We start from the raw sequence: 22,875 nt of genomic DNA on the forward strand, positions 1-22,875 counted from the left end.
AAGGGAAACACAAGGAGGGCCTCTGGAGATCCTGGCCTCGGCCAGCTGCCCACAAGCCATAAACCAATAAAGCAAGAATACTGAATCACAGTTCTTTATCTGGGCTCTCTTCATTCCCCTTGTACTTGGTGCTGCTTTGGCTGACTGGGAACACCCCCTCACCACAAAGACGGTCAGGAAGACTGGAGACTGTCCGTTTCCAGCTCGGAACTTACTGTGTACATAAACTTCCAGAACTGCTACCGTGTAATGAAAATGCCACATTCTGTTTTGTAATTTCTTCCCATGTTGGGGAAAACTGGCCTTTTCCCAGCTCTTTCCAGGGCATAAAACTCAACCCCTTCATTACGAGGTCCCAATGTCCTGTTTTTTTAACTTGTACTTACTTTTCTTTTTATAGCTACTTCCTTTCTACCCTGAAACTATTAACTCTAAATGTGGGAAAAAAAAAATCTTGACAACAGCTTCTTGCTTGTAAAAAATATGTATTATATAGCTCTATTTTTAAAGTCAACTCCTGAAAAGTGACTGTCCCATCTCTACTCACTGTATTCGAGGCCTTTCCCGTTGGTCTGCATGGCCTCTATCCCTGCAGGCCAGTGGGCAGAGGGAAAAGGGAGAACGAGGATGACCAAAACTTAAATGTTGCTTTCTGATTGATTCTGAACAAGACAGAGAAAAGAGCAACAATGAGGCCCCAACTCCCACACACAGCTCCCCAAAACATTTGTCATCCTGCTATAGTTGGTTTTCAAGGGGCTTTTACTAGGAAGCAGGTAAGCCCCCCACCCCTGCCCCCACCACTTCCTCCTTTCTTCTCGCTATATTCCTTTGGCTTCAAAGATTTGTGGAAAAGAGAATAGCTTCTATACCCATTTCTAATTTCCAGATTTTTAGGGGATACTGAAAAATATTGCTGGTGGACTAAAGGGCACTGCAACGTTGATGAGAGAGAAAATTTTTGACTACAAGATAAAAAATGAATCGCCCAAATGAAAATAACAAAGGAAGTGGTCTTCCATTTTGCCACACTTCTGTTGGTGAAAGCTACCAACCTGCAGACATGAACGTTTCATTAACCAAAGAAAGTGGGTCACCTGACCTCTACAGAGGGGAGTACTTGGGCCATTTCAATCACCCTACAAGATGCCAGGAGGTCCTGGGAAGTCCAGCTCCTTAAAATGATGACAGTCAGCAAGCCTGAGCAAGTAAGGCAAGAGAAGAGAAGGTCTACGGCCAAGAGACTGCTAGGCAGGAACGAAGGACAAAGAAGGAAAAGAACAAAACAGAGGGGAGAGAATTTCACTGGAGCTGAAAGGAAAAGTCTTAGCTACCTTGATGGTGTTACTAGTGCCAGTAAGCATGTCCAGGTCCCAGAATGGGAAAAATTTAGCTGTTGATAATATAATGATATCCTTCCCCTGGAGTTAATTTCTTTCAATTAACACTTAGTTTTTTCTCGTTCAGTTCCAAAAGAGAAGGAAGCTGAAGCCATTTCCTATAGGAGTAAAGATAAAAGGATAGGAAAAGATTCAAAGCTCTAATAGATTCACAGCTTTCACAGGCATATAAACCTAAAAACCAGACGTGCTCAATAAGCAAAGGTGGAAAAATGATCTAGTTCTAGATAGCTATCTATAGAAAAATGACTTCTAAACTTGAAATCCAACCTCCTCTCCTATCACTCTGGCCTCCATTTTTCCCAGGACAGGAAACGTGTCCCCCGTAATTCTCTTGCTTCAGAAATTAAAATCCAGCATCCCAAGATCATTCTGCAAGCAATTTTGCACAGACATCTCCTCACCCCAGTGCCTGCCTGGAGCTCACCCAAGGTCACCAAACAACTTGGTTGTGAACCAACTGCCTTAACCTTCAGGGGGGAGGGGGGCTGGCTGACTAGAGACCAGAAGTGAAGGGGAAGAGATGAGGGCTTCACAAGGTTGCTCTGTCAGCTTGATCAGAAGCCAAGGCAGTGGCAGCAAGGGATGGCCTGGCCCAGGAAAGACCTGTGGGCTGTGCTAGTTTCTAAAGAGATGACTATCCAGGAAGTCAGATGGACAGAAGTTCACGGGGGGCAGGGGTGAAATGGGACCCACTTATGTTGTTATTCTTGGACTGTGAATTTTGCTGATGTAAAACAGAATATTCTGTAAACCTAATGTCTATGTGCAAATAATGAGCGTTAACACAGTAAAATAGTCAATGAAAATTCAAACTATTAGGGTTACATTTTTTTTTCCTCAATCAGTCTCATTTTATCCATTTGGAGTAGAGTGGCTAGAACAACACTGAGGCTTCCGGAGGCTTTCAGTAAGCAAGGCATCTGGTCGGACAGCGGGTGAGCACCAGGGTTCAAATCTGCATACATGAGCCTTAAGAAAATTAACTAGAGGCTGAGCCAAATCAAAGCAGGATGGCCTTAGAGCAACAGCAGCTTCCTAGATGGTTTTTATAATGTACTTGAAAACAGCCCTAGGCAAGAATATCATAATTTCAAGGGCAAACTAAACATCACCTTACCTACAATCTGCATCCCCCAAAGAACTGCAAGGTGGGGGGGGGGGGGGAGGGGGGGCAACCATTTCTGCATAATATACATACTTTCATTTACGAACATTTGAATACAGACTTTCTATACACACATTACCTATATAATAAAAATGTACATGGCATGAGTATAGGTCACTGTATAAATATAGAGTTTTAGAAATCTTGAACCCGCGCTTCCTGTTCACATCAGTTTCTCCTCTTCTTCCTCCCCAGTCAGGTCCGTCATTTAAGAGTTGGACAAAAGGGACAAGTGTCATTTGTGTTGGTCTGGGCCCAGAATTTGATACACTGGAAAGGAAGAAAGACATATCTCAGGTTTATCTGGAAAGACGGAGGGAAGGAGGGGAGAGAGCACCACTGAGGTCCACTAGGTCTAAGGAACGCATACTAAGTCAGAAGAGCTCTTACTGTGGGGGACCAGATGGGCTATTTCATTGGCTCTTACTCCCCCAAAGAATCTTCAGAGTAGGGGAAACTGTACTTTTTTCAGGGAACATTAACAATCAGCTAAGAATAGTGTAAAGCTGCTTTTTGTTGAATACTTGGTGTGGCCTTCTCCTCTCATGATCCATTCAGGCGGAGATGTGCTCCAATCTCCAAATACCCACTACCCTCAAATCTTATTCAGGATTTTCCCTTACTAAGAATTTAGATATAAATCCAGTTCCTACCTCTTGGAAATCAAAATGAACAAAACAAAATAGTAAAGAAGCAATCATCCCTGCTGCTAAGAGACTTAACTCTGCCTGGTGACATACTACGAGATAGGAATAACCTGTCAGTTTGCGAAGATAATCTCTAACAGGCAGGTCTCCAAGCTATTTTGTTAATGGATTTCCTAATCTCATATTCAGGTTCCCTATTCCCTTCTTCTCATCTAAGCAAAGTCTCCTGACAATGCTATATCTGAAACAGTGCTTAGAAATGTATGTCTTATTGTCAGCGTTCCAAGACAGTAAGTAATCTGTGTTCTAGGATGAACTGCTTATCCAGTCCCCTAAAGCGAATAGGGTAACAGGAAGCTGGGAGATCCTAGCTGCCAGTATTCTGAATCCTGTTGATCATTTAAGCCACAATTTACTGAAAACCTCATGCTGAGATATTAATGATGACCATCAACACAGCAACACGTTCATGAAAAATTCAGAAAAGGAACAGTAGAAACGAAGAAGGTCTATAGCACCCACCTCCTTGTGCAGCACATGGGAACATGCCATTGGATGCAGCTCATTGGGCTGGACAAGTTTCTGGCACATGAGACACAGCTTACAGGCGGCTGGAGCCTGCAGAACAGAGGAGGGACGGCCAAAGAGTGAGGAACCTCTGGGTCTCCTTGCCTTTTATGCCCATGATTCCGTTCTACTATTTCGATGTCGCAAAAAGATTTCACACCAAAAGAAGGAAAAGTTCAAATACAGATTCTTGCCAGAGTACTTGCATTTTCTCAGCAGGGGCTGCCAATGACCCAGCTACTGAGATTATGGTTTTTTCCCCGCACTCCACCTGTGAACCTGTTCCCTCCTCACCCCCGAGCTCCTCCACATCCCGGTTTTCAAAGAAAAAGAGCCTTACATGTGAAGACCTTCCAGGATATGAAACTTGGGCAGAAGGCAAGAACATTGGGGTACTGATTTGGGTCAATGGAGCAGGGAACAAGGCCCGGATCCGACCGAGTGGCTGTGGGCAGAAACATCGTCAGAGTAAGGAGAGAGAGTCTGAGCAACCCAGCAGGTAACAAAAAGAAATCATTTATTTCCCAGTCCAACAAAGCAAGAAACCAGAGTAGATAATCCTGGCTGCAGTGCTGTTGGCCACCCCCAATTTCCCTGAAATTTGTCCTTTCCCTAACATCTCAGCAGGTCTGAGTTCTCCCCCAAGTAGCCCTTCTTACCTGAGTACTGGCTGCCACCCGCTCATGTTCTGCCAGTCGTGCAGCTACCAACTGGATCAGTTCCTCCATGGTCAGGCCTGCCATGGTGGTCCGTGCTGTCTTGATTTGCTGAAGGATGTTGGTCATCTGGGCCCTAAGAAACCAAATGTTGAGGGAGAGAAATTCTGTGCTATACTCGTGGGAAATATCCATGAAACCTCTCAGACATTCCTCTTACAAATTTTTAATCAGTCCTGAAAGACACTTACTTATTGCATTGTGGGAAGCGAGTCAGTAGCTTCTCCAGGATCTTCTCCAGTTTGTCTACTGGTTGGGGCCGGGGAGTTTCAGTAGAAGCCTTAACACCGCCCAAGCCTGGGGGAGGTGGGATGGAGGCAGCAGGGGGCATGTGTGGACCGTGGGGGCCAACGAGGGAACCCAAGCCAGGGCTATTTCTCCCATGGGAGCCAGGAAGGGGCGGGGAAGGCTGGCTGGGCTGGGAAAGGGCAGGGTTTAGGATTGGGAAAGACAAGGAGCGGGGATCTGCGCTGGGCATAACCATGGGCACTGTGACCTGCCCAATGGAGAAGGGCATCCGAGGAGCCAGAGAAGGATTGGGTTGAAACACCTGAAGCATAAAGTCTGTCTGTAGAGCGGCAGAGGTAGAGGACGAGAGAGAAAGGAAGAAAATAAAAGTTTAGGAAACTGGAGATGTCAGTGAGCAATTCTTATGCCAAATAATACCGATAATAACAACAACAATGTTATAATACCAGTAATGAAACCAATTTCCTCATAAAAGGAACAAGTAAAGGCTGGCTGTGCCGGCAGCACAGAAAGGTAGCCTCCCCCACGCTGGCCCTCTCACCTCTGATGGGGGTGGGGGCAAAGTGGGAGTCGGGATTTGAGGAAGGCTGCTCAGCTTGGCTCCGTTCCTCACCAACTGGATATGACTATTAAACTGGTCCTGGAAAAGAGAGAAAGGAAAGGATTATCCTTTCTGCTGACTCGAGTAGGCTCTAGAGAGAGAACACCAACCAGTATCAGAAGAGCAAAGGCAAGGGCAGAGCCGACCCTAAGTGACAACGTACAAGGTCCGTCCCTATCACCAGGGTTTCAGCACAGACTGAACTCCCTCGCTCAACCATCACCCATTACAACACTTACCCGAACATTCTTTTTCATCATCCGAACTCCATTCAGCCTTGTCTCCCACTCCTGTTTGGAACGAACGGTCTCTAGTGTTGGGGGGGTTGACCTTTCAAGAAACCAACAGGAATTTACAGAATTGAAGAAAGCCCTGCTCCTGACTCTCTGAGATAGCAGGACAGTGTCGGGCTAACAGGCCTGGCGAGGTCAGACCAGGTGCAGGAGGCGGCCAGGGCCCTAAGTCATCTGCTTCATTCTAACTCCAGCATTTTTTAAGCCAATTATTAAAGAAAGAGGACCCACCACAGAGGGTTTTTGGTCTGCCTGGAAATGCCACAAGGGCCCTCCAGATTCCACGGCAGAAAGAGAAATGACTGCGCGAGAAACAAGTCTCCAAAGATATCCGTTATGCTTTGACACCATAAAGAAATACTGTTTATCCAACCGGAACCAATACAATAAAAAATACAAAGCTATAAAAATACGGGAAGAGAAATCACTGAACAATGACTAGTGTGCAGACAAGGATGGCCTTGAAATTCCTGCGAAGACAAACTAAATGCCAGATGAGCTGGCCTAGGGTTTGAAAAACCTAACAACTCCCCCTCCACCCACTCACCCCGCCCCCGCGCCCCGCTCAACACACACACACATACACAAAACACAAAACTGCAGGACCTTGACTCTAGAATGGGAAGGTACTTACTTGAGGTAAGTGAGGTGCAGTTCTGCTTCTTTTTCTGCTTCTTCTAGTTTCAATACCAGCAACTCTTTCCGACTCTCTAGTGATAAGATCTAAGGAAACCACACGCATACACACACAGATACTTTGTTAATTTTATATACCTGAAGCTAAACACGAAGTTAAAACAAATGCTTAGGGGCGCCTGGGTGGCTCAGTCGGTTGCGCATCCGACTCGGCTCAGGTCATGATCTCAGTTTGTGGGTTCGAGCCCTGCATCAGGCTCTGTGCTGACCGCTTGCTCAGAGCCTGGAGGCTGCTTCAGATTCTGTGTCTCCTTTTCTCTCTGCCCCTCCCCCACTCACGCTTTGCCTCACTCTGTTTCTCAAAAATAAATAAATGTAAAAAAAATTTTTTTTTTAAGAAACCAAATGCTTACTTAGTGGCTATATGGTAGAACACTTGTATGGCTTAGTGGTAGAGTACTACACTATGCTATATATAATAGTACAATACCATATGATACTAAAATATACTATATTATATACGTAGTATACTATGTTATATAAGGTACTATAGCGTACTCTAAGACAACAGGTTCTATTATCTGGAAGCCTCATATCAAGGCTTTCCACACAGAGCTCTTCTCACCTCTGCTTTCCAGGCCCGTTCTGTCTCTTCCATAATGTTCCGGTTTATTTCACCATCCTGATTCTTGAGTCTATCTAGTTCCATTTCCCACACTTCTCTGTAAGGTAAGAAACCAGGAACAGGAATAAGGAGAGAAAGACAAGATTGCTAAGGGACATCAAGACAAAAGTAAACCTGAAATTGATCTAGCAGGTATGTTACAGGAAGTCTTACTGTAAGTATTAATATAGATCTAGGAGCAGAATGTTTAAAGTGGTCTGTAACTGCATAAAGGCCCCATATTTGAAAACACAAATGTTCATGTCTCCATTTGCTAAAAAAAAATGTTACCAAGAGCAGGAAAGAGTGCCCTGAGGACAAAACCCAATGAACGCAGAATGCTCTATGTTCGAGGAGGGCTCGGAACCATATCGCCTTCCTCTTCTTTCTCAACTTGTCTTTTAGTACGCGTATGAAGAATGCAGGACCAAACACGGGTCCCGCTTAATACTCACTTCTAATGCAGCAAGCACTGAATCACTTCTAGGCATACAGATACCAGCTTACCGATTTTCCTATTTTCTTAGCCATAGTAAACATTCTTCAGAAGGAAAAAATGCTCTCTTCACATCTCAGGGTTTCATATTTCCAGCAGTTTCCTCCCTTCTTACATCACCCTCCCAGCCCCATCCCTAGAATTTAATATACCCACTCAGGGTCAGGTGACCAACTGCCCCGTGTGCCTGTTCTGAGGGGTTTTGCAGAATGTGGAGGGTCAAGCACCCTACTCAGGACCACAGGTACAGAGCCAGCAGGAGGAGCTCCTTACATGACACTGGACTAAAGTTAAGTTTGGTGGCTGAAAGGCAAAGGAGTATCCAGATCAGTGGGAAAGAATATGGGAATGTTGAAATTTTTTCACTGTATTTTTAAAAGTTGAGAAGAAGAAGAAGAAAAGGTCAGGAAGAGTTACATCTTAAGAAAAATGTTCACACTTTTCTTCAGTAAAATAAATAATTTTAGTCCTCTTCTGTTTTTTTGGTAGCTTCACACATAGGAAAGGGAGTGATCCACTTACCAAGTTTTTGAGGTGCCTTCTCCTTACATCTGACCCTTCACAGAGCCCTGCTCCCCATTTCACAGACAAAGTGTGGGTGTGTATGTGTGTGACACATACAACCATTCACTGATTCACAAACAGTAGTCTGTCCCTCTACTGACAAGGTCAGATAGATAGAAATGACCAGGTAGGGATTTTCTTCTTAATCTCTATGTGTCGTCCTTCCCAAACTAACATCCTGCCAAAAGAGGAATTCTCTACTAATTCTTTAGACAGAAGTTCATGGGCAGTTGTGTTTTCCTGCTACAACACATACTCCTCAAGTAAAATACACACGAGGAGTCAGAATTCTGTAACCGTAAGAACACGTGAACTATGCCACGGGGTCAATCAATGATCCATTTAGCTTTTCTGGTCACTCCCTGACAATGGGATAACATGTAGAAAAACATGACAGCTGCCTTCTGTGATTGATGGTATTCTTGAAGATTACAGATGGTCACCGAGTGTCTCTTTCATTAAACACATTTATCAAACATAGGTACACATTTATATAAGAAAAATCCTTCTACCAAGTCCATGCGGACATTCCACAGATTCACACACAAAAATCTTCTCCTGTGGGGCAATGGCCACATCTACCTCACCAGGATCCAACAAGACAAAAGGAACTACTAACCATCGCCACAAAAATGGTCAAAGAATTGTTAAACAGTCAAAAGTGCTCAACTTCATCAAATGGTAACTAGCCTCTAACATATGCAGCAGATCTGTAATCCACCCTAGAAAAAGAATCAGTTCCCCATAGTAGATGGTCATAAAAATCCTTGGTACAAGAGAAACCAGTGAGTCTATTTTAACTTTTCTAATTCCTGGTCTAATTTCTTTCTAGTCCCATACTTCTGTTATTTTGCATAGCTAGTTCAGGGAATCAATGATTCAAATATGTAAATAGCAGACTGTGTAAGTCTGACTTGTAGTTCCCAATTTTTGCATACTTTTTAAAATTAACTTTATTTTTGATCATGCAAATAATACAAATTATAAAAACTTTAGAAAATATAAAAGAGTCTCATATAGAGGCTCCAACTCCTTTAGTTATTGGTTGTATGACCCTAGACAAGTTACTTAATTGTCCTAGGATTCAGTTTCGTCATCTGAAAAATGAGTAATACCTACATCATGGGACTGATGGGAGAATTTACTGAGAAAACACACATGAAGAATTCAATATGCTACCCAGCACACGTGAAGTATCCAAAAAATGTTATTTTTTTTCTAAATTCATTCATTTATTTTGAGAGAAACAAAGACAGGACGAGGAAGGGGCACAGAGAGGGAGACAGAAAACCCCAAGCAGGCTTTGCTGCCAGCAGAGCCTGATGCAGGGCTCGAACCCATGAAATTGTGAGATCATGGCCCGAGCCAAATCCAAGAATCGGACACTTAACCAACTGAGCCACCCAGGCACCCCCCAAACAAATGTTATTTTTAAAGTTTTTGGCGGGTGTGGGGGGGTACCTGGGTGGCTCAGTCGGTTGAGCATCCGACTTTGGCTCAGGTCATGATCTCGTGCTTTGTGGGTTCGAGCCCCACGTCGGGCTCTGTGCTGACAGCTCAGAGCCTGGAGCCTGCTTTGGATTCTGTGTCTCCCTCCTGCTTGTGCTCTGTCTCTCTCTCTCTCTCCAAGAATAAATAAACATTAAAAAAAGTTTTTTTAATAAAGTTTTCTTTTTTTAAGTTTATTTATTTAATCTCTACCGTGGGGCTCGAACTCATGACCCCAAGATCAAGAGCTGCATGCTCTTCTGACTGAGCCAGCCAGGCACCCCTAAAGTATTTTTTTAATTCAATTTCTCACAATTGCAATACTCACAAAAAAATCATTATTATACTTCTCTCCAGTCTTTTAAAATAAATATTTGTATATTTATGTATACATATGTAACATATAAATCCATTATGTGTACTTTCAAACAGAAACTGTGACCTTTGTCTTACTTTTTTAGCCTATCGTATTTTTACATATCATTAAGTATTCTTCAAAAATGTGAATTTTTATTTTTATTAAAAAATTTTTTTTAGTGTTTATTTATTTTTGAGAGAGAGAGACAGAGTGTGAGCAGGGGCAGGGTCAGAGAAAGAGGGAGACATAGAATCCAAAGCAGGCTCCAGGCTCTGAGCTGTCAGCACAGAGCCTGACGTGGGGCTCGAACCCACAGACTGTGAGATCATGACCTGAGCTGAAGTAGGACACTTAACTGACTGAGCCACCCAGGCGCCCCCAAAATGTGAATTTTTAAATAACTATCCACTGTACATACATACCATTATCTATTTAGGTGTTAAGTTATTTTCAATTTGACAATTATAAATACTAGTATAAGCATCTGTGCATGTATACTAACACAGGTTAATGATAAAAATAATGTACCTAGATTGAAGAGGAAGCTACTCAGAGTAGTTAAAAGCATGGCCTCTGGAGCCAAAAACTAAGCTCTGAGTTCAAATCCAGGCCCTATTACTATCTATGCGACCCTCTGGCAAGTTACTTACCCTAACATAAAATGGGGATATCGAGAGTCTACCTCTCACAGAGCTGCTATGTATATTATGAGTTAACATATGTAAAACACATAGAACAGTCTCTGGCATATAGGAAGAACTTAATGTTAGTTATCTCATTTGGATGGTAGAACGTCCTCCTTCAGAGAAACGAAAATATATGCATATGAATTTTCCACCACAAGGCGTGGTGGAATTCAGTGATTTTAATGGAGAGAAGCAGATGATAAGTGTCTTGTGAAATCCTCTCAACAGTCAGACACAGAGCTAAAAATTAAGATGGGTCCTCAGCCCAAATGTCTTCCTTTCAGAATATACTATACTCGAGGCAAGGCAAAAGGAAACAAAACAAAAACTGTTGAATGAAGGGGTTGGCCCTCCTGAAGTGGGGGTAGAGGTTATAAAATCTAAAATCTTTTACTCCGAAACGGACACTGACACTAACCAATATAGAATGGATGAGATCAGATCAGGCTTCAATTGCGAATGTACTGTTTATGAGACTAGAATTCTTCGTTGATTCAACATAATTCAAGAAATCTACTGAGCGGCACAGTGTGCTAGGCACCATGCTAAACCCTGGGAATATAAAGATGCCCAGTTCCTGCCCCAAGAAACTCGCAATCCAACAGTCCGCCAGGTGAACAAAAGGAGCAAGGAAATTCTGGCCAGAACAAACAGTATGTGCAAAGGCCAAAGAGTAAGAGAGCATCCGGCTGAGAAGTGGTCCAGAAAGTTGCAGGCAGTGGATGCAGGAGTCTAACGTTCAGGGGTGTAGTCTGGGCAAGGGGTACAGATCAAGGTCACAACCATAAAGACAGTAGTGGAAGCCCTAGATATAGAAGAAATAATCTAGAACAGCAGTTTGCAAAACATAGTCCACAGTCCCCGAAACCTTTGAGGGCCTGGTCTATGAAGCAAAAACTAATTTCATAGTAACACTAAAACGACTTGCCTTTGTCAACCTCATCCCCTCATGAGTCTACAATGGATTTTCCTGACCTAGGCTACACAACACATGATAGTATCATCACTGATGGCTAATGGAATATATGCTTCTGTATTCTTATGTTTTCTAACATGTCTTAAAATGGCAGGTTGAAGGCGTAATTTAAGCTCTCAATTTTTTTTCCCTTCTCAGTACTTCTGTTGTGCTTTTATAGCTATCTTTATACTTGCTATAATCTCTATAATCTCATTATTGTCCAATAAAAAATCACTGTAAAATTTCCAAGTTCTCCAGGCATCTAGGTAGAAACAAGAACTTATCATTTTGTTTACAATAATTTCTTTTAATTTTTAGAAAATTTCTCATTAAATGAAAAAAATTTTTCTTAATGTTTATTTTTGAGAGAGAGCGAGCGAGCATGTATGCGACTGGGGGAGGGGCAGAGAGAGCGAGGGAAACACAGAATCTGAAGCAGACTCCAGGCTCTGAGCTGTCAGCACAGAGCCAGTGCAGGTCTCGAACCCACAAACCACGAGATCGTGACCTGAGCTAAAGTCAGACGCTTAACTGACTCAGCCACCCAGAGGTCCTGAAAATGTTCTCATTTTTAAGTTCTATCTAAAATGTATTACTTTACAGTTTAACTTTTTCTAAAGTAAAAGGAAATTTATGTGTACTTTCCTCTTACATTGAAAAATGAGTCGTTGGCTCAAAAAGGGGAGACGAGAAGACTCATTTTCTCAACCCATAGCTGCAATGTATACGTCTCACAGACCCTAAAAAGGATGCAGTGACCTCCAGTTTTCTGACTCATGGAAAGAATCTACTCCAAAGAAGTTGGGCAAAATTATAAATAAGAAACCAAAGTACGACAAAAGCCATCTTTCCCTTGACTTTATAGACGCTCACAATTTCCTGTATCTTAAGCCACAGAACATTTTCTAATTATGTCGTGCCAGTTAAGTTATAGTGACATTTTGAGATCATTCAGACTTTAAAGAAAAAGGAACTATTTTAAAAGCAGATGCGATAAAGTCTTTAAAATTCAGAAAAGTCTCATTAAAGGCTTTCAAACCGGAAATGAAAAAGCCACCGAAGCGTCTTAGCCAGGGAACTCTGTACCGCATTAACCAGAGAGCACAGCCTTGTCCAGCTGACATTGCTACGTGCCTGCCGGATGAAAAGGCAGCAAAACAAACGATGGCAGCGTCACTTTGTGATGATACAGTAACTCATCAAATTAAAGATTCTGCTGCAAATTCGAAGACTTAGTTAAGATCTCATCTGAAGAACTGTAATTTTGCTTTACAAACCGACAAATCCACAGACGCAATTAGACCTGCTATTTGTTTATTCGTCTAGTACGGGCACCAACTAAGCATCAAAGATAATGTCGTATGTGAATTCTTGGCAACAAACATAAGTTATGCTCCCATAATCTAAGCTGAATGACTTTTTATTTTCACGGTTTAAGCTTTACTTAACGATGTTGTGATGAAGCCATAGAGTGTAATAATTTTATTAAATCTCAACCTCTAAAAATAAACATTTCTAAAATACTGTTTGATAAAATGCTACAGACCGAAGCATATGGCTGTCTCATGGAAAAGCACTTGTGAGACCATTTGACTTGTGAGTTGAACTAGCCTCTTTTTTCATGAAATACCATTTTTACTTACAAGAACCACTGAGAGACAAACTATGGTTATTTGAACTTGAGTGTCTGGCAGACATGTCCTTGAAAATGAGTGGCGTACTCTTGCTACTTCAAAGGAAACAACTGACAATATTTATCACCTACAACCAATTTTGAGCTTTCGGGCAAAAGTTAGTACTTTGGAAAATGTGTACCAGCCACTGGGAGCTTGCAAGATTCCCACTAGGTAAAGACTATTCTGATGAAATCGATGGTGACATCAACAAATGAGGTTCTTCATATGCTGTACGGTAAACTGTGCCAACACTTAGAAGGTCTGAATAATTCTAAACCAATAGTTTCCAAATTATCAATGCACTGTGCTACTAAATCAACTATGGAACCCACTCAGAACCTCAGAGCTGGCATAAAAATTATTCTAAGCTGAAGACATCTGAGGTTCAACAGATGCAGAAAAAAAGCCTTCTGGGAGCTTCCCTTATCTTCCTAAAAGCAGCAACTTCTGGGAAACAAGGATGTCATAAATTCTTCTTCAGAGCAGACTTACTCCCAGGAGAGAGAACATGAATAAAAACTACCCTAAATCCCTTCTCCAAGAGAGTTTTATGGCCCTGAAGAAGAAAGAAACCACTCATACCTACAGACAAATATTATCACGAACTTTTGTTATCATAAGCTTAAGTTTGTTTTCCCGAAAAGCCACTTATCTTTCCAAAAAGTCCCATAAGTGTCTTTTCTCCCCACCCTCCTAAGAAGTGCCTTGTTTTCCCGTAAGTACCTCTCTCCCTGTCCCCCTCACCTATTAAGATGGTAGATAAGCCCGGAACTCTAACCACCCTTTTCAGCTACTCATCACTGAGCTCTTCCACATGTGTATGCATGTTGTACTTACGGGTTGTTTTCTTACTCCTGTTAATCTCTGTCAATTCAATGGGCCTCAGACATGAAACCCAACAGGGTAGAAGGAAGGGTTTGTCCTCCCCTATACAACACAGTTAAAAATTCCATTCAAAGTGCAACTTAAGCCAACAGATTCAACTAACCTTTAAGATACCAGTCAAGTTTTGGGGTACTATCAAAAATATCCACAATTATCTTTAAAAAAGGCTATTAAAACACCCTTCCCTTTTCCAACTATCTGTGTATCACCAGATTTTCTTCACATATTTCAATCAAAACAACGTACTGCAGGGGCACCTGGAGAACTCTGTCAGTTAAGGTCGGACTCTGGATCTGGGCTCAGGTCACGATCTCACAGTTTGTGAGATCGAGCCCTGAGACAGGATCCATGCTGACAATGTGGAGCCTGCTTGCAATTCTCTCTCTCTCTCTGCCCTTCCCCCCCTCAAAATAAATAACAACTAAACTTAAAAAAAAAAAAAAAACCACAACGTACTGCAAAAGATTAAATGTAGAAGTAGCTAGGAGAATTAAGCTTCTTCCACTAAAGAGACTTACAAGAATGTAAACAATTGTAATTCTTCTAATTAAATGTACTTTTGCTTTGGGTTAAGATTTCTTCGGACACAAAATGCACGAGCCACGAAAGAAAAACCTAGTAAACTGGAAAACTGGATTTCACCAAAACTTAAATTTCTGCATTTCAAGAGACACTGTTACAAAATGCAAAGGCAAATCACAGAATAGGAGAAAATATCTGCAAAACACACATCTGATAATGAACTAGCATCTAATGGGGCACCTGGGTGGCTCTGTTGGTTAAACATCTGACTTCAGTCCAGGTCATGGTCTCACAGAAGAGATTCACCAGTTACAGCTAAATAAACTTAACAGAGACCACAGCTGCTGGACATCAAACAAGGGTATGATGTTTAAGTCTAGCTAAGGAAATAGCTCAATAAGACAAATGTTTTTTTTAAAAAATCAAGACTTTTTTGGGAATGCAAGCTGGTTCAGCCACTCTGGAAAACAGTATGGAGGTTCCTCAAAAAACTAACAACAAAACTACTCTACGACCCAGCAATTGCACTACTAGGTATTTATCCAAGGGACACAGGTGTGCTGTTTCGAAGGGACACATGCACCCCCATGTTTATAGCAGCACCATCAACAATAGCCAAAATATGGAAAGAGCCCAAATGTCCATCGATGGATGAGTGGATAAAGAAGATGTGGTGTACACACACACACACACACACACACACACACACACACACACACACAATGGAGTATTACTCGGCAATCAAAAAGAATGAAATCTTTCCATTTGCAACGATGTGGATGGAACTGGAGGGTATTACACTAATTAGAGAAAGACAAAAATCATATGACTTCACTTATATGAGGACTTTAAGAGACAAAACAGATGAACATAAGGGAAGGGAAACAAAAATAATATAAAAACAGGGAGGGGGACAAAACAGAAGAGACTCATAAATATAGAGAACAAACTGAGGGTTACAGGAGGGGTTGTGGGAGAGGGATGGGCTAAATGGGTAAAGGGCATTAAGGAATCTACTTCTGAAATCACTGTTGCACTATATGCTAACTAATCTGGATGTAAATTTAAAAAAAATAAAAAATGAAACAAGTTAAAAAAAATAATAATGACTTAAAAATGCAAAAAAAAAAAAATCAAGACTTTTTGGAGAAATATATCAAAATCCAGAGTCTCTACAATATACTATTCACAATACTCAGGATTTAACCATAAATTACCAACATACAAAGAAACAGGAAATATGATCCACAGTCAAGAGCAGGAGTTGGTAAACTATGGCCTGTGGGTCAAATTCAGGCTGCCAGCTATTTTTATAAATCAAGTTTTGGGGGGGAACATAGTCATGCTCATTTTACTTACATATTGTCCATGGCTGCTTTCATGCTACAACAACAGAGTTGAGTAGATGCAACAGAGACTATATGGTCTGCACACCCTGAACACTATATGGCAATCAATCTCTTCCCTCTACCCTGACCCACTGACAATAACTGATCTACTTTCTCTCACTATTGGGTTTGTCATTCCTAGAAGTTCATGTAAATAGAATCATAAAGTGTGTACCTTTTATGCTGGTTTTTTATTTAGCACAATTTTTCTGATTCCAACTCCTGGTTGACAAAAAAGAAAACTCAATGAACAGAAACTTAAAGGTCACCAAGATGCTGGAATTAGCAGGCAAGAATTTTATTTTACTTCATTTTTTAAAGTTTTTTATTTTATTTATATTGTGAGAGATACAGAGAGCAAGTCAGGGAGGGGCAGAGAGAAAGAAAGAATAACAATTGGGCTCTGCACTGACAGTGCAGTGGACATGGAGCTTGAACCCATGAACCATGAGATCAGAACCTGAGCTGAAATCAAGAGTCGGACGCTTAACCAACTGAGCCACCCAGGTGCCCCAGCAGGCAAGAGTTTCAAAGCATCTACTTTAACCATGAAAAAGGACATAAAAAATATGCTCTCGAGTGAACAAATAAGAATTTTCAGCAGAGAAACAGAAACTATAAAAAAGAGATAAACTGAAATGACAGAACTCTGAAAAATACAATACTGGAAATATGAAATTCACTGCCTGGGCTTAACAACAGAATGGAAATGATACAAGAAAGAATAAATGAACTTAAAGATATATCAATATGAGGAACAGAGTGAAAAAGATTGGAAAGAAAAGAACAGAGCCTCCATGAGCTGTAGGACAATATCAAAAGGTTTAACATATGTGAAAGCAGAGTCCCAGAAAGAAAGGAGGGAATGGGACAGAAAAAATATATACAAATTATATCAGAAAATTTCACAGAATTTGGTAAAAGACATAACTTTACAGATTAAGAAGCTCAAAAAAAACCCTAAAAATATGAAGAAAATCACACCTGGGCAGATCAAAGTCACACTGCTGAAAACCAAAGAGAAAAACTTGAAAGAAGCTATAGAAAAAAATGAGACAATACACAGAAGGAAACAACACTTGAACAGTCACTGACTTCTCACCAGAAAGAAGGGCAGCCAGTTTATATTAGAACAACTGCACAGACAAAATTGTATAACATTCACACAGCAGGGGCACCTAGGTGGCTCAGTCGGTTAAGCGTCCGACTTCAGCTCAGGTCATGATCTCACGGTCCATGAGTCCGAGCCCCACATCAGGCTTTGTGGTGACAGCTCAGAGCCTGGAGCCTGCTTCAGATTCTGTGTCTCCCTTTCTCTCTGCCCCTCCCCTGTTCACACTCTATCTCTCTCACTGTCAAAAATGAATAAGTATTTTAAAAAATTGTTTTTAATATTCACACAATGGACCACAACTCAACATTAAAAAGGAATATCTATTAAAGAGTCAATAATTAATAACCTTCCAAAACAAAAAGCACCAGGCCCAAAGGGATCACTGGTAAATACTAGCAAACATTTAAGAAAAACCGTACAGGGGCGCCTGGCTGGCTTGGTCGGTGGAGCATGCAACTCTTGATCTCAGGGTTGTGAGTTCAGCCCTATGGTGAGTGTAGAGTTTACAGAAAAGAAAAGAAAAGAAAAGAAAAGAAAAGAAAAGAAAAGAAAAGAAAAGAAAACAAAGGGAAGGGAAAGGAAGGGAAGGGAAGGGAAGGAAAGGAAAGGAAAGGAAAGGAAAGGAAAGGAAAGGAAAGGAAAGGAAAAAACCTGTACTAATTCCCTATAATCTCCTTGAAAAGACAGAAAAGAGAGAATACTTCCCAGCTCGTTCTATGAGGCCAATATTATCCTAATACCAAAATCACACAAAGACACGAGAAGGAAAGAAAACTACATGGGGCACCTGGGTGGCTCAGTCGGTGGAGCATCTGACTTCGGTTCAGGTCATGATCTGATAGTTCGTGAGTCTGAGCCCGCGTCAGGGTTGCTGCTGTCAGCGGCAGAGCCCGCTTCAGATCCTCTGTCTCCCTCTCTCTCTCTGCCCCTCCCCCACTTGCGCTCTCTCTCAAAAATAAAGAAACATTAAAAAAAGAAAAAGGAAAGAAAACTACAAACCAGTATCTCTTTAAGATGCAAAAATCCTCAACAAAATTTTAGCAGATCAAACCTAAACAAATATAAAAAGAATTTACACCATGACCTAGTGGAATTTATCCTGTGTATACAAAACTAGTTCAACATTCAAAAGCCGGTTAATGTAATCCATCACATCAAAAGACTAAAAAAGAAAAATTACAGATCCTATCAAAAAAAAGCATTTGACAAAATCCAACATTCATGAAAAAACCTCCCAGTAGGGGCGCCTGGGTGGCTCAGTTGGTTAAGCGTCTGACTACAGCTTGGGTCATGATCCCACATCTCATGAGTTCAAGCCCCACGTCAGGCTTTGTGCTCACAGTTCAGAACCTGGAGCCTGCTTCGGATTCTGCATCTCCCTCTCTCTCTCTCTGATCTTCCCCAACTTGCACTCTGTTTCTCTCTCTCAAAAATAAATATTTAAAAAATGCATATTAAAAAAAAATCTCAGTAAACTAGAAATAGAGGGGAACTTTCTCAACCTGATAGACTACCTGCAAAAAACCTATAGCTAACATCATACTTAATGGTAAGAAATTTGAAGCTTTCCCACTAAGATCAGGATGTCCCTCTTACCACTCATCAATATCATACTGGAAGAATGCAGTAAGGAAAGAAAAGGAAATCAAAGGTATACAGATTGGAAAGGAAAACAAAAATATCTTTCTTCGCAGATGACATGAATACCTATGGAGAAAATTGGAAAGAAGCAATAAAAAAAACCCTCCTTGAATGAATAAGAGTTTAAGTAAGGTTGAAGGATACAAGGTCAATTACTTTCCTATATACCAACAATGAGTAAGTAGAATTTTAAATTAAAAACAGAATACCACTTCATTAGCACCCCTCAAAATGACATACTTAGGTGTAAATCCAACAAAATATATATAAGATCCGTATGAGGAAAACTATAAAACTCTGATGAGTGAAATGGAAAATGAACTAAACAAATGGAGAGCTATTCCACATTCATAGATAGGAAGACTCAACATTGTCAAGATGTCCGTTCTTCTCAACTTGATCTATAAATCCAATGCAATCTCAATCCAAATCCCAGCAACTTATTTTATGGATGTCAACAAACTGATTCTAAAGTTTATATGGAAGGCAAAAGACTCAGATTAGCCATCACAGTACTGAAAGAAAAGAACAAAGTTGGAGGACTGATGATACTGGACTTATAAAGCTACAGTAAACAAAACAGTGTGGTTGCGGCAAAAGAACAAACAGATCAATAAAACAGAATAAAGAGCCTATTTCAGACCCTCATAAATATAGCCAACTAGTCTTTGACAAAGGAGTGAAGGCAATAAAATAAAGCAAAGAGATTCTTCAACAAATAGTGCTAGAGCAACTGGATATGCACATGCAAAAAAAAAAAAAAAAAAAGAATCTAAACACAGACCTTACACTTTTAACAGAAATTAACTCAAAATAGATCAGAGACCTAAATGTAAAATACAAAACTATAAAACTTCTAGATGATAACATGAAAGAAACTCTAGCTGAACTTAGGTATGGTGATGCCTTTTTAGATACAAAACAGACATAATTCATGAAAGAAATAACTGATAAAGCGACTTCATTAAAATTGAAAACTTCTATTCTGTAAAGGATAGTATCAAAAGGATTAGAAGACAAACCACAGACTGGGAGAATATGCACATCTGATTAAGGACTGTTAAACACACAAAGGACTCTTAAAACTCAACAACAACAAACAACCCGATTTTAAAAAATCAGCCCAAGTCCTCAACTGACACCTCACCGAAGAAGACACACAGGGGAAATAAGCATATGAAAAGGTGCTTCACATCAGTTGTCACCAGAAAAACGCAAATTAAAACAGCAATGAGCTATCAACACAGACTTATTAGAATGGCCAAAACTGACAGCACCAAATGCTGACAAGGACGTGAGCTAACCCTCACACACTGCTGATGGGAATGCAAAATGGTGCAGTCACTTGGGAAGACAGTTTGGCGGTATCTTATAAAACTAATCATTCTCTTCCTATATGATCCAACAACTGCACTCCCTGATATTTACAGAAAGAAGTTGAAAACTTAGGTCTACATAAAAACTACATATGGATGTTTATAGCAGCATGATTATGTTTACTCATAACTGCCAAAAACTGGAAGCAATCAACATGGCCATCAGGAGATGAATGGATCAAAAAGCTGTGGAACATCCTGACAATGGAATAGTACTCAGCACCAAAAAGAAAAGAGCTACCAATCAAGTCATGAAAGATATGGAGGAACCTCAAATACATAATACTAAGTGAAATAAGCCAATCTTAACTACATACTGTATGATTCCAACTATATAACATTCTGGAAAAGGCAAAATTATGGAGACAGTAAAAAGATCAGTGGTTGTTGGTGGGGGAGGTGTGAGAAAAGAGATGACTAAATAGAGCAAGAGGATTTTTAGGGCAGTGAAAAATACTCTGTGTGATATTATAATGATGGATATATGTCATTATACATTTGTCTAAACCCACAGAATGTGCAACACCAAGAATGTACAACACCAAGAGTGAACCCTCAAGTGAACTATGGAATTTGGATAGGTTCATCCTTGGTAAAAAAAAAAAAAAAAAATGTCCCATTCTGGTGAAGGATGTTGATAATGGGAGGCTATGCATGTGTGGGGGCAGGGGCACATGGAAAATCTCCATCCTTCCCTCTCAATTTTGTTATAAACCTAAAACTGCTTTCAAAAAGAAAATCTTAAAAAAAAAAAAGGAATAAACTATTGACATACTTCCACATCCATTGTCACATCCATGACAATATCATGGATAAATCCTTAAAATATGCTGAGTGAAAGAAGTTAAATACAAATCTCTAGAAAAAATAAGTGTAATCTACAGTGACAGAAGGCAGATCAGTGTTTACCTGGGAACTGAGGGGAAGTAAGGACAGTCATTGAGAAGGAACACAGAACATTTTAGGGTAATGGGTATGTGCTATACTTTGATCATGTTAGTGTTTACATGTGTGATTAACTTGTAAAAACTCATCTATGTGCAATTTAAAGTGTCTTTTATTAACGTATATTATATCTAAAATTTTTTAATTATTTAAAAATCTAAGGGACAATAATTCTAAGTTTCTACAATTAAGACTCTGAAAATTTTTCAAAGACCTTATCCGAGAAAAATACAAGTCTTTCTAATACAACATAAGTAGCAGGTATATAGTTTTTCTTTATAATGAATACTGCCAGCGAATAATGTAACAGATGTGTATTTGGGAAAGGAAAGGCCAAATTAAAATCAAACTCTAAAGAATATTCAAGAATTAATATTCGATTTACATAGTAAAAGAGTAGACCTAAATTCAACCATATCAATAATTACATTAAATATAAACTGACTAAAGCCTTTATTTAAAAGGCAGCTTGTCAGAAGAGATCAAAAAGAAAGATCCAATTATATGCTGTCTACAGGACACATAAAAATGTAGATAAGCTAAAGATGAATGATGGGAAAATATACACCATATAAAACATAAACATGAGACTGTAGTATTTATATCACATAAAGTAAACTTTAGCATAAAGAATATGACAAAGATAAAGAGAAACATTTCATAATGATAACATGGCCAATTTGTCAAGAATATATAATAATCATAAATATATATGTATCTAACAACATAGCCTCAAAGCATAACAAAGAAAACTTCACAGAATTAAAAGGAAAAAGAGGGAAGTCTATAACTATAAACATTTTAACTTTACTCCCTCAGCAATCAATGTAACTGAATTTTTAAAAATCAAAATAATATAGATCAATGTTCTTCAGTAGTTATAGACACAAATACCCCTAAAAAATAATAGCAAGTCAAATCCAGCAATATATAAAAACAAAAATGTATCTTGTCCAAGTGAATTTATGCCAAGGATGATGACTGGTTTAACACTTGAAAAAAAAAAAAAATCAATGTAATTCACCTTATTAACAGAATAAAGGGGAAAAACTATTTGATAATTTTAATAGATGCAGAAAAACTATTTGACAAAACTAAGCATCCAACCATGTTAAGAACTCTCAGAAAATCAGAAACAGAAGAGAACTTCCCCACTATGATAAAGAGCATCCACAAAAAAGCTATAGCTATCATCAAGCTTAATGGTAAAATAGTAAACATTTCCCCCTAAGAGCAGGAACTACTCTACTCTACCACTTCTATTCAACACTATACTGGAGGTCCTAGCCAGTGCTATAATGTTTACAAGAAATAAAAGGCTTAAGATTTCAAAGGAAGAAATAAAACTGTATGTTCACAGAAGCTATCATTGTTTATATAGAAAATCTTAAAGAATCTACAAAACTACTAAGACATTCACGTGTAAATTTAGCAAAATAGGAGGTACAAGATTAATATATAAAATAAATTGTATTTTTACAAACTAGCAAGAAATGGTTGGAAACTTTTTTGAAAATTTACTTCTGGGGTGCCTGGGAAGCTTAGTAGGTTAAATGTCCAACTCTTGTTCTCAGTTCAGGTCTTGATCTCAGGGTTGTGAATTCAAACTCCACATTGGGACTACTTAAAAATAAATAAATAAATAAATAAAAATTTAAAAATTTAATTCTACTTGAATAGTGTCAAAGAATATGAAATAGAAAAAATTTCTTTTGAAATCTAAAAAAAGATGTGTAAGACCTGTACACTGGAAATTACAAAATGTTGGTAACACAAAGACCTAAATAACCAACAGACACATATTTATGGATTGGAAGGCTCAATATTATTAGGATGT

At 39.7% G+C, this 22,875-nt stretch overlaps 1 protein-coding gene across 4 annotated transcripts in view; it reads right to left on the reverse strand.

Annotated features, from left to right (window-relative positions):
* Positions 1-2,194: 2,194 nt before the first annotated feature.
* Positions 2,195-22,875, reverse strand: part of RNF214 (ring finger protein 214) — a 47,468-nt gene continuing 26,787 nt past the window's right edge. For all 4 annotated transcript variants that reach the window (XM_078432776.2, XM_078432775.2, XM_078432777.2 and 1 more), the window contains exons 7-15: positions 6,903-6,999; positions 6,276-6,364; positions 5,588-5,678; positions 5,289-5,387; positions 4,690-5,066; positions 4,442-4,574; positions 4,123-4,227; positions 3,738-3,833; positions 2,195-2,838 (exon numbers count right to left, since the gene is read on the reverse strand). In XM_078432776.2, the coding sequence (XP_078288902.1) occupies positions 2,773-2,838; positions 3,738-3,833; positions 4,123-4,227; positions 4,442-4,574; positions 4,690-5,066; positions 5,289-5,387; positions 5,588-5,678; positions 6,276-6,364; positions 6,903-6,999 (1,153 nt within the window). In that variant the 3' untranslated portion in view covers positions 2,195-2,772. The remainder of the gene's footprint in view (positions 2,839-3,737; positions 3,834-4,122; positions 4,228-4,441; positions 4,575-4,689; positions 5,067-5,288; positions 5,388-5,587; positions 5,679-6,275; positions 6,365-6,902; positions 7,000-22,875) is intronic.

Source organism: Panthera onca, chromosome D1 (genome assembly GCF_046562875.1).
Source record: "Panthera onca isolate mPanOnc1 chromosome D1, mPanOnc1 haplotype 2, whole genome shotgun sequence".
Classification (NCBI taxonomy): Eukaryota; Metazoa; Chordata; class Mammalia; order Carnivora; family Felidae; genus Panthera; species Panthera onca.